Below are 10,876 nucleotides of genomic sequence, written 5' to 3'. Positions count from 1 at the left end.
CATAATTTTATCCGACTGATGAATCACTTTTCAACGAAGTTTTGTAATTTTAAGGACTTTGAATTTTTTTGCAAATTGGCGGTAACTTTGAAAATACCTTACCTTCTTTAATACAGCTTTAAAATTAAATTTAATAGATTGATTGTATGTCTGATATATAGCATTATATACAGATATAGCGTAAATAAACTTTTAACTCAATTTTGACATCAAAACATTCAGAAAAGTATATAATATACCGTAAATGGTCACCCCGAACACATACCTTACGCAGAACTTCAACAAGCACGAGCCGCCATGTTTGCCGACTTTATATATTTCGATAATATCAATGTAGCGACTTATTTTGTTGGTGATAATATAAATATGATAATATGGATATTTGTGGCATATTTCACAAACGAAACTGAGTTTGGAGCCATTTAACACTGACAGTCTGACAGTTTTTCATGATTTCTACACATCGATTGACAGAATTTATCGGTATTTTTGTCCGATAACTAGAATATATTTTGAAAATAGCAATCTTAGAAACTACGGTTTGAAATAACATTTTTCGGCATAAATTCTAAACATTCTCGTAAAGGTCTGACATATATTCTCAATAGATGGACAGAAGTAATGAGTATGAAAGTGCATCTCTACTTTTCTTTTAGTGTTGGGTAATGAAACACGTACTTACCGCGTTTCGCTGTGAGTACAAACTATAAGAAGAAATCGAAATTTCACAACAGTGCACCTCTAGTCGTAATATTTTGTAGAATTATTTTATTCAATTTCTAACGACAACCTGCTCTATGAGGCGACAACCTTTGTCAGGGCGACAAGACTTAGTATTTTATACCAAATAGACGTAGTAGGAGGCATCGGAGACGCATCTGCCTGGCGGAGGCAACGCAACAACAGTCATCCAGAATCGTTGAATAACCCCAAAGAAGTCATGGCGTTCCGGCTGCTAAGCACGGCCAAGGCAATGAACAGCCTGATGAGACGCAGCTACATGTCCGGCCCGCTGCCAAACAAAGTGAGTAACAGGATGACGGACTTTCCAAGGGGTGTCAGGCACTTAATCGCTCCTTTTACGCCCGGCTCCCCATCCTTTTTCACCACCTTCTGGTCCAGCAGGTGCAGCGCGGAGCTGGTGTCGGCGTTGGTATGCTGCCGGGGCAACTTACGCCCCTAATACGCTACTTCGTGGAGCAGCTGCAGTTGTTCTGCAAGAAGCCGCCGAAGGGCTTTGAAAAGTTCTTTGAGACCGGCGGCAAGTCCACACAGCCGAAAGGTGCTGCCGGGGAAAAAAAGGCTCCGGGCAAGGACAGCCAACCCGCCACAGACAAACCAAAATCCACAGTATCGCAAACGTCCAAGTCGGCCGCCGCTTCAGAGTCTAAGTCAGACTGGAATTTCGGGATGTTTAGCAATAGTTCTCGCGGAGCCTCTGGAAAAGGGTCAAATCCCCCCGGCGGTCGTCCCATAAGCGAGGGCAGTGGCGGAGATCGCGAGCGATGGATTCTGCTGGGGGCCATCGGTGCCGTGGTGCTCGTCGGCTCGTTTGCCTTCTTCGAAATGGGCTACAAGGAGATCTCCTGGAAGGAGTTCGTAAACAGGTGCGAATACGTTGCTCTTAAAGTCTACAGCGGCCCAACCTGTGGTGCCATAAAATATATTATGTAATTTATCAATTTTTCTCTTGTATTTGCTGTTCCGCGCGCCCAGTTATCTGTCCAAGGGAATTGTGGAAAAACTGGAGGTGGTCAACAAGAAGTGGGTGCGCGTGCGCCTCCAGCAGAACAGTGGCCAGGGCAGCGGTGTGCTCTGGTTCAACATTGGCAGCGTGGACAGCTTCGAGCGGAACCTGGAGACGGCCCAGACGGAGCAGGGCACGGAGTCGATCAACTTTTTACCTGTCATCTATCGCAACGAGGTGGAGGCCTCCAGTCTGACGGGTCTGCTGCCCACGCTCCTCATAATCGGCTTCCTAGTCTACATGATGCGCAAATCCGCCGACATGATGGGCGGCGCACGGGGACGCAAGGGTGGCGGTCTCTTTGGCGGCGTCATGCAGTCCACAGCCAAGCTGATAAATCCCACAGAGATCGGTGTGCGCTTCAAGTGAGTCCTCCATCAAACTAATTTGGACAAGTCTCATCTCTGGTATTCTTTCCTTAGGGACGTTGCTGGCTGCGAGGAGGCCAAGATTGAGATTATGGAGTTTGTCAACTTCCTGAAGAATCCACAGCAGTACATCGACCTGGGTGCCAAGATACCAAAGGGAGCCATGCTCACGGGACCCCCGGGCACGGGGAAAACGCTCCTGGCCAAGGCCACCGCCGGCGAGGCCAACGTTCCATTCATCACGGTGTCCGGCTCGGAGTTCCTCGAGATGTTTGTAGGCGTGGGTCCGTCTCGCGTGCGTGACATGTTCGCCATGGCCCGCAAGCATGCCCCCTGCATACTGTTCATCGATGAGATCGATGCCGTGGGGCGGAAGCGAGGCGGCAAGACTTTCGGCGGCCATTCGGAGCAGGAAAACACACTGAATCAGCTGCTGGTGGAGATGGATGGCTTCAATACCACGACGAACGTGGTGGTGCTGGCTGCCACCAATCGCGTGGACATCCTGGACAAGGCATTGATGCGACCGGGTCGCTTCGATCGTCAGATCTATGTGCCGGCGCCCGACATCAAGGGCAGGGCGAGCATCTTCAAGGTCCATCTGGGCGGACTGAAGGCGGAGCTGGACAAGAACGATCTGGCCCGGAAGATGGCGGCCATGACGCCTGGCTTCACCGGCGCCGACATCGCCAACGTGTGCAATGAGGCCGCTCTGATTGCCGCCCGCGACTCCAAGGACTCGATTGTGCTCAAGCACTTTGAGCAGGCCATCGAGCGTGTGATTGCCGGCATGGAGAAGAAGACGAATGTGCTGGCGCCGGAGGAGAAGAAAACGGTGGCCCACCACGAGGCGGGACATGCTGTGGCCGGCTGGTTCCTGGAGCATGCGGATCCCCTTCTGAAGGTTTCTATCATCCCGCGAGGCAAGGGCCTGGGCTATGCCCAGTACCTGCCCAGGGACCACTACCTACTGTCCAAGGAGCAGCTGTTCGACCGCATGTGCATGACCATCGGTGGACGAGTGGCCGAGGAGCTCTTTTTCAACCGCATCACCACCGGTGCCCAGGACGATCTGAAGAAGATTACGGACATCGCCTACTCGCAGGTGGTGCGCTTCGGCATGAGCGACAAGATCGGGCAGGTGAGCTTCGATGTGGGCCAGGCCGGCGATCCCGTGTTCAGCAAGCCCTACTCCGAGGACACGGCGATGATGATCGACGGCGAGGTGCGGGCCATCATCCAGTGCGCCCACGAGGCCACCACCGAACTGCTGACCAAGCACAAGGAGGAGGTGCGTCGCGTGGCCGAGCGCCTGCTGCAGAACGAGGTGCTCAGCCGCGACGACATGATTGAGCTGCTCGGCCCGCGTCCGTTCAAGGAGAAGTCCACTTACGAAGAGTTTGTCGAGGGCACCGGCTCCTTCGAGGAGGACACCTCGCTGCCCGAGGGCCTCAAGAGTTGGAACAAGGAAAAGGAGATCACCCCGCCCACTGACACTTCCTCGTCGCCTTCGCCCCCGACCAAGCCAGTGGCTACCCAGACCAGCTAGACGCTTGTCCAGGAGGACCGCCGTCTCTTTGTTTTCGTTGTAATCCCTAGTCACAGATAGAGAATGTGCAACCCCGAAGGATGGAGGAGTAGAGCAGTGCGGTAACGAGGCCTGGAGTGTTCCGGACACACGCGCACGCTCTTAAACAATTTGTTTGCATATTTTTAAGGTAGAACGCCCCGATGGAAACCTGTTCGGGTGTTGAAGAACGGGGCATAGATCTGTAAACTAAATTCCCCCGTAAGCTGTATTTTAAGCATGGGACAATAAATTCGAAGCGCCTCTAAGTGTGGGAAAACGCTAGAATTTGAATAGAGCTTTCGGCAGTGAAAGCGCTCTCCCCCAAGGTATATTGAAGAAGGGTGGGAGGGTTTCGCTGTTGTGGAGTAAGCCGCTCTGGGAATATCTTGCCTCTCGGTGATTTTGAATTTGAAATGGAGTACACTCTCTTCGATTACACTCCTTACCTAAGCTGTGCTTATTTATACCCTGTGTAGCAGTTCGTTCATGGATCATTTCTATTGCTTTTCCCTTTTTTCTCAGTGTAAGCTTTCGAAGCTTTTTTTGCTCTTAATTTTGAGCTTTATTGTTTCTACATGCCTGGCTATGCTCTCCCGCTGTCTCTCTCTTTCTCTCTGAATGACTCTGGCCGCTTATCACTTATCAGCTGTTCCGATGCTGATGCGCTTTGTGCAGCCGGCACGGCACGGAACGGCACGTTAAATAGTGCAAGTTGCCGCAAAGCTTTGCTCAAATACAACTACAACTACCATCGCATCGACTGGCGGCCAGTGTGTGTTGGGGTCTCAGCTGCCGCTTGCCGCCTGCCGTGTCGTAGAGTCATTTTGTTGGTTGTCGCGTTCGTGTGCGCGCACAGAAAACAGCAGCAGCAGCAGCCAGCAGCAGTCGCAGTCGCAGTCGCAATAATAGCCACAATATAGTATTCCACTGAAATCCCCCAGTTCCGAATCATCTGCCGCTGCAGTTGCAAGTGGAGTGCGCCGGCCATAACTCAGCCAATAATCATACAATATAATCATAAGCAACAGCAGTTGGCTGAATTGCATTTTGTTAAATCGACGATGGCTGTGTGGAATGCAATTTGACGATTATATAATGTAAAACAAAACAACAAAATACAAGTTTTTTTTTTGGGAAAATAATCTGAAAGAAAAAAGTGCGCGGATCCGCTCGCCGTATCCTTCTTCTTCGAATCTCCCTCTCCAGTTTTGTAGCATTTAGCATTTAGCCGGCCGGCAAAAGTCCATTTATTTTTTAAATATTTTTTTTGATTTGATCGCTTAGAGCGAATTGGATGGGTCGCAAGATGATGAATCTGCAATGACCAGACACTACCTACAATGTGGTACCAGCAGGCGCGAGGCAAGGCTGGTTAAGTTTGCATTATTGTGTTCCTTTTACCAATGCGAGGTATTTTAATTTATCATTAGCTTATGAATATTCGACTGCTTACTTATGTTTTCAGATGTTTTAACGTCCGACTGACGGACACGTGCCAGTGCGAAAGTCCATTCTTAACGGAGATTGAAGTTCGAAATTCGAATTCCGTTGCTGAGATGCATTTATTGCCGCCCCCTGGCGGTGATCGTTCTTGGGTTTTTTACAATGCAATTTTTGTGTTTGATTTGTTGGGGTTTTTGTGTTTTTTGTTTGTTTTTTTTTTTTGTTTTTTGCCAATTGTCGCAATTGTCGGGTCACGTGTTTGTTGCTGTTGCCAGTTAACTTCTGAACTCGTTGTAACGGTGCATGTTCTCAGATAGTTTGTGTGTGTGTGTGAGTGCGTTGGAGTATGAGTGTCTGTTTGTGAAAGCTTGCATGCTGCGCGTTATTACGAGGTCGTTGTTGTTGCTGTCGATGTCGTTGTTGTGGGAGTCAACAGCACTCTCTCTCTCTCTCTCTTTCTCTCTATCTCTGTCCTGCTCTATCAATTGTTGTTGTTGTGGGTGTGGGAAAAGATCAAGGCGCGTATTAGTACACAGCAACATGCAAAAACAGAGAAAGAGTGTCAGGGAGCGGGGGAAAGCGAGGGAGGGAGATTTCAGTTCAGAGCCATACAAATTCGATGTCGTTGATGGGAATTGAATAGCGGATGGGATGGCTGGTTGTTCAGATTCAGCCACAACTGGGTTCTATAACTAGATTGAAACTGCGCCCGGGAGTGTCGTTCTTTCACTTAAATTTGTTGTCTATTTGATGATATTTTACTTTCTGGCTGGAAATATTAGCACACAGAGACTCTAGAGGAAGTAAGAGATTCAAAGATCTGCCTAATTTTGCGATCTACTTGTTTTCTCTTCCTTGGCCAAATGCAGAAATGGAGCGGCTTTTTAGCGCAGATGAACGTTGTGGAAACGAAATTATGCCATCGGATGATTCGCAATTTGGCAAATAAGGTAATACGTAATGCTATTTAAATTTAAATTACCCAGAAACCTCATTTTAGATTTGGATTGCGCGGATCACATAAATGCTGTTTTTATGTGACAATCCCATCCAAATTCATACGAAGGATTGGAAATTTAGACTCATCAGAACGATGTCAATGAAATTGTTGATGTCGAACATGTCGAATAAAGTAAAATTGCAAATACATACATATATCATCAACGGAACCACATTTTTGAGTTCGGAGCCAATTGACAATATTTGTCTGCTGTTTCACGTTCGATAGATATTCCCGTGAATTTTAATTGTAGTTATCGATTCCCAATGTCTATCGGTATTTTTGTGCGATAAATAAGAAATCGAAATTTCACAACAGCGCACCTCTAGTCGTAATATTTTTTACAATTATTTTATTAAATTTCTAACGACAACCTGCTCTATGAGGCGACAACCTTTGTCAGGGCGACAAGACTTAGTATTTTATACCAAATAGACGTAGTAGGAGGCATCGGAGACGCATCTGCCTGGCGGAGGCAACGCAACAACAGTCATCCAGAATCGTTGAATAACCCCAAAGAAGTCATGGCGTTCCGGCTGCTAAGCACGGCCAAGGCAATGAACAGCCTGATGAGACGCAGCTACATGTCCGGCCCGCTGCCAAACAAAGTGAGTAACAGGATGACGGACTTTCCAAGGGGTGTCAGGCACTTAATCGCTCCTTTTACGCCCGGCTCCCCATCCTTTTTCACCACCTTCTGGTCCAGCAGGTGCAGCGCGGAGCTGGTGTCGGCGTTGGTATGCTGCCGGGGCAACTTACGCCCCTAATACGCTACTTCGTGGAGCAGCTGCAGTTGTTCTGCAAGAAGCCGCCGAAGGGCTTTGAAAAGTTCTTTGAGACCGGCGGCAAGTCCACACAGCCGAAAGGTGCTGCCGGGGAAAAAAAGGCTCCGGGCAAGGACAGCCAACCCGCCACAGACAAACCAAAATCCACAGTATCGCAAACGTCCAAGTCGGCCGCCGCTTCAGAGTCTAAGTCAGACTGGAATTTCGGGATGTTTAGCAATAGTTCTCGCGGAGCCTCTGGAAAAGGGTCAAATCCCCCCGGCGGTCGTCCCATAAGCGAGGGCAGTGGCGGAGATCGCGAGCGATGGATTCTGCTGGGGGCCATCGGTGCCGTGGTGCTCGTCGGCTCGTTTGCCTTCTTCGAAATGGGCTACAAGGAGATCTCCTGGAAGGAGTTCGTAAACAGGTGCGAATACGTTGCTCTTAAAGTCTACAGCGGCCCAACCTGTGGTGCCATAAAATATATTATGTAATTTATCAATTTTTCTCTTGTATTTGCTGTTCCGCGCGCCCAGTTATCTGTCCAAGGGAATTGTGGAAAAACTGGAGGTGGTCAACAAGAAGTGGGTGCGCGTGCGCCTCCAGCAGAACAGTGGCCAGGGCAGCGGTGTGCTCTGGTTCAACATTGGCAGCGTGGACAGCTTCGAGCGGAACCTGGAGACGGCCCAGACGGAGCAGGGCACGGAGTCGATCAACTTTTTACCTGTCATCTATCGCAACGAGGTGGAGGCCTCCAGTCTGACGGGTCTGCTGCCCACGCTCCTCATAATCGGCTTCCTAGTCTACATGATGCGCAAATCCGCCGACATGATGGGCGGCGCACGGGGACGCAAGGGTGGCGGTCTCTTTGGCGGCGTCATGCAGTCCACAGCCAAGCTGATAAATCCCACAGAGATCGGTGTGCGCTTCAAGTGAGTCCTCCATCAAACTAATTTGGACAAGTCTCATCTCTGGTATTCTTTCCTTAGGGACGTTGCTGGCTGCGAGGAGGCCAAGATTGAGATTATGGAGTTTGTCAACTTCCTGAAGAATCCACAGCAGTACATCGACCTGGGTGCCAAGATACCAAAGGGAGCCATGCTCACGGGACCCCCGGGCACGGGGAAAACGCTCCTGGCCAAGGCCACCGCCGGCGAGGCCAACGTTCCATTCATCACGGTGTCCGGCTCGGAGTTCCTCGAGATGTTTGTAGGCGTGGGTCCGTCTCGCGTGCGTGACATGTTCGCCATGGCCCGCAAGCATGCCCCCTGCATACTGTTCATCGATGAGATCGATGCCGTGGGGCGGAAGCGAGGCGGCAAGACTTTCGGCGGCCATTCGGAGCAGGAAAACACACTGAATCAGCTGCTGGTGGAGATGGATGGCTTCAATACCACGACGAACGTGGTGGTGCTGGCTGCCACCAATCGCGTGGACATCCTGGACAAGGCATTGATGCGACCGGGTCGCTTCGATCGTCAGATCTATGTGCCGGCGCCCGACATCAAGGGCAGGGCGAGCATCTTCAAGGTCCATCTGGGCGGACTGAAGGCGGAGCTGGACAAGAACGATCTGGCCCGGAAGATGGCGGCCATGACGCCTGGCTTCACCGGCGCCGACATCGCCAACGTGTGCAATGAGGCCGCTCTGATTGCCGCCCGCGACTCCAAGGACTCGATTGTGCTCAAGCACTTTGAGCAGGCCATCGAGCGTGTGATTGCCGGCATGGAGAAGAAGACGAATGTGCTGGCGCCGGAGGAGAAGAAAACGGTGGCCCACCACGAGGCGGGACATGCTGTGGCCGGCTGGTTCCTGGAGCATGCGGATCCCCTTCTGAAGGTTTCTATCATCCCGCGAGGCAAGGGCCTGGGCTATGCCCAGTACCTGCCCAGGGACCACTACCTACTGTCCAAGGAGCAGCTGTTCGACCGCATGTGCATGACCATCGGTGGACGAGTGGCCGAGGAGCTCTTTTTCAACCGCATCACCACCGGTGCCCAGGACGATCTGAAGAAGATTACGGACATCGCCTACTCGCAGGTGGTGCGCTTCGGCATGAGCGACAAGATCGGGCAGGTGAGCTTCGATGTGGGCCAGGCCGGCGATCCCGTGTTCAGCAAGCCCTACTCCGAGGACACGGCGATGATGATCGACGGCGAGGTGCGGGCCATCATCCAGTGCGCCCACGAGGCCACCACCGAACTGCTGACCAAGCACAAGGAGGAGGTGCGTCGCGTGGCCGAGCGCCTGCTGCAGAACGAGGTGCTCAGCCGCGACGACATGATTGAGCTGCTCGGCCCGCGTCCGTTCAAGGAGAAGTCCACTTACGAAGAGTTTGTCGAGGGCACCGGCTCCTTCGAGGAGGACACCTCGCTGCCCGAGGGCCTCAAGAGTTGGAACAAGGAAAAGGAGATCACCCCGCCCACTGACACTTCCTCGTCGCCTTCGCCCCCGACCAAGCCAGTGGCTACCCAGACCAGCTAGACGCTTGTCCAGGAGGACCGCCGTCTCTTTGTTTTCGTTGTAATCCCTAGTCACAGATAGAGAATGTGCAACCCCGAAGGATGGAGGAGTAGAGCAGTGCGGTAACGAGGCCTGGAGTGTTCCGGACACACGCGCACGCTCTTAAACAATTTGTTTGCATATTTTTAAGGTAGAACGCCCCGATGGAAACCTGTTCGGGTGTTGAAGAACGGGGCATAGATCTGTAAACTAAATTCCCCCGTAAGCTGTATTTTAAGCATGGGACAATAAATTCGAAGCGCCTCTAAGTGTGGGAAAACGCTAGAATTTGAATAGAGCTTTCGGCAGTGAAAGCGCTCTCCCCCAAGGTATATTGAAGAAGGGTGGGAGGGTTTCGCTGTTGTGGAGTAAGCCGCTCTGGGAATATCTTGCCTCTCGGTGATTTTGAATTTGAAATGGAGTACACTCTCTTCGATTACACTCCTTACCTAAGCTGTGCTTATTTATACCCTGTGTAGCAGCTCGTTCATGGATCATTTCTATTGCTTTTCCCTTTTTGCTCAGTGTAAGCTTTCGAAGCTTTTTTTGCTCTTAATTTTGAGCTTTATTGTTTCTACATGCCTGGCTATGCTCTCCCGCTGTCTCTCTCTTTCTCTCTGAATGACTCTGGCCGCTTATCACTTATCAGCTGTTCCGATGCTGATGCGCTTTGTGCAGCCGGCACGGCACGGAACGGCACGTTAAATAGTGCAAGTTGCCGCAAAGCTTTGCTCAAATACAACTACAACTACCATCGCATCGACTGGCGGCCAGTGTGTGTTGGGGTCTCAGCTGCCGCTTGCCGCCTGCCGTGTCGTAGAGTCATTTTGTTGGTTGTCGCGTTCGTGTGCGCGCACAGAAAACAGCAGCAGCAGCAGCCAGCAGCAGTCGCAGTCGCAGTCGCAATAATAGCCACAATATAGTATTCCACTGAAATCCCCCAGTTCCGAATCATCTGCCGCTGCAGTTGCAAGTGGAGTGCGCCGGCCATAACTCAGCCAATAATCATACAATATAATCATAAGCAACAGCAGTTGGCTGAATTGCATTTTGTTAAATCGACGATGGCTGTGTGGAATGCAATTTGACGATTATATAATGTAAAACAAAACAACAAAATACAAGTTTTTTTTTTGGGAAAATAATCTGAAAGAAAAAAGTGCGCGGATCCGCTCGCCGTATCCTTCTTCTTCGAATCTCCCTCTCCAGTTTTGTAGCATTTAGCATTTAGCCGGCCGGCAAAAGTCCATTTATTTTTTAAATATTTTTTTTGATTTGATCGCTTAGAGCGAATTGAGTGGGTCGCAAGATGATGAATCTGCAATGACCAGACACTACCTACAATGTGGTACCAGCAGGCGCGAGGCAAGGCTGGTTAAGTTTGCATTATTGTGTTCCTTTTACCAATGCGAGGTATTTTAATTTATCATTAGCTTATGAATATTCGACTGCTTACTTATGTTTTCAGATGTTTTAACGTCC

General features: G+C 50.3%; 2 protein-coding genes across 4 annotated transcripts; both read left to right on the top strand.

Moving 5' to 3' along the window:
* The first annotated feature begins 762 nt into the window (after positions 1-762).
* Positions 763-3,962, top strand: LOC6601224 (AFG3-like protein 2). 2 transcript variants are annotated; one of them, XM_002026284.2, is made up of 4 exons: positions 763-1,024; positions 1,126-1,607; positions 1,717-2,112; positions 2,170-3,962. In XM_002026284.2, exons 1-4 carry the CDS (start codon positions 941-943, stop codon positions 3,662-3,664), a joined length of 2,457 nt encoding a protein of 818 aa, XP_002026320.1. In that variant the 5' UTR covers positions 763-940; the 3' UTR covers positions 3,665-3,962. The 2 variants fall into 2 exon arrangements, with proteins under 2 accessions (XP_002026320.1, XP_026848057.1); XM_026992256.1 differs by having other exon boundaries at positions 1,123-1,607.
* A 2,514-nt stretch (positions 3,963-6,476) lies between these two features.
* Positions 6,477-9,674, top strand: LOC6601225 (AFG3-like protein 2). 2 transcript variants are annotated; one of them, XM_026992246.1, is made up of 4 exons: positions 6,477-6,736; positions 6,838-7,319; positions 7,429-7,824; positions 7,882-9,674. In XM_026992246.1, exons 1-4 carry the CDS (start codon positions 6,653-6,655, stop codon positions 9,374-9,376), a joined length of 2,457 nt encoding a protein of 818 aa, XP_026848047.1. In that variant the 5' UTR covers positions 6,477-6,652; the 3' UTR covers positions 9,377-9,674. The 2 variants fall into 2 exon arrangements, with proteins under 2 accessions (XP_026848047.1, XP_026848046.1); XM_026992245.1 differs by having other exon boundaries at positions 6,835-7,319.
* Positions 9,675-10,876: the final 1,202 nt, after the last annotated feature.

This window comes from Drosophila persimilis, unplaced genomic scaffold, assembly GCF_003286085.1.
Source record: "Drosophila persimilis strain 14011-0111.01,24,50 unplaced genomic scaffold, DperRS2 tig00000732-arrow-arrow-pilon, whole genome shotgun sequence".
NCBI classification, from domain to species: domain Eukaryota; kingdom Metazoa; phylum Arthropoda; class Insecta; order Diptera; family Drosophilidae; genus Drosophila; species Drosophila persimilis.
This window is presented reverse-complemented; position numbering and strand designations above follow the sequence as displayed.

What these genes read in the sequence shown, in the direction of transcription:
- LOC6601225 (XM_026992245.1), top strand. Translation starts at nt 6,653, where the DNA reads ATGGCGTTCCGGCTGCTAAGCACGGCCAAGGCAATGAACAGCCTGATG. An exon ending in CCGGCCCGCTGCCAAACAAA is followed by an intron (nt 6,737 to 6,834) that starts GTGAGTAACAGG and finishes CTTCTGGTCCAG; the next exon opens with CAGGTGCAGCGCGGAGCTGG. An exon ending in TGGAAGGAGTTCGTAAACAG is followed by an intron (nt 7,320 to 7,428) that starts GTGCGAATACGT and finishes CCGCGCGCCCAG; the next exon opens with TTATCTGTCCAAGGGAATTG.
- LOC6601224 (XM_026992256.1), top strand. Translation starts at nt 941, where the DNA reads ATGGCGTTCCGGCTGCTAAGCACGGCCAAGGCAATGAACAGCCTGATG. An exon ending in CCGGCCCGCTGCCAAACAAA is followed by an intron (nt 1,025 to 1,122) that starts GTGAGTAACAGG and finishes CTTCTGGTCCAG; the next exon opens with CAGGTGCAGCGCGGAGCTGG. An exon ending in TGGAAGGAGTTCGTAAACAG is followed by an intron (nt 1,608 to 1,716) that starts GTGCGAATACGT and finishes CCGCGCGCCCAG; the next exon opens with TTATCTGTCCAAGGGAATTG.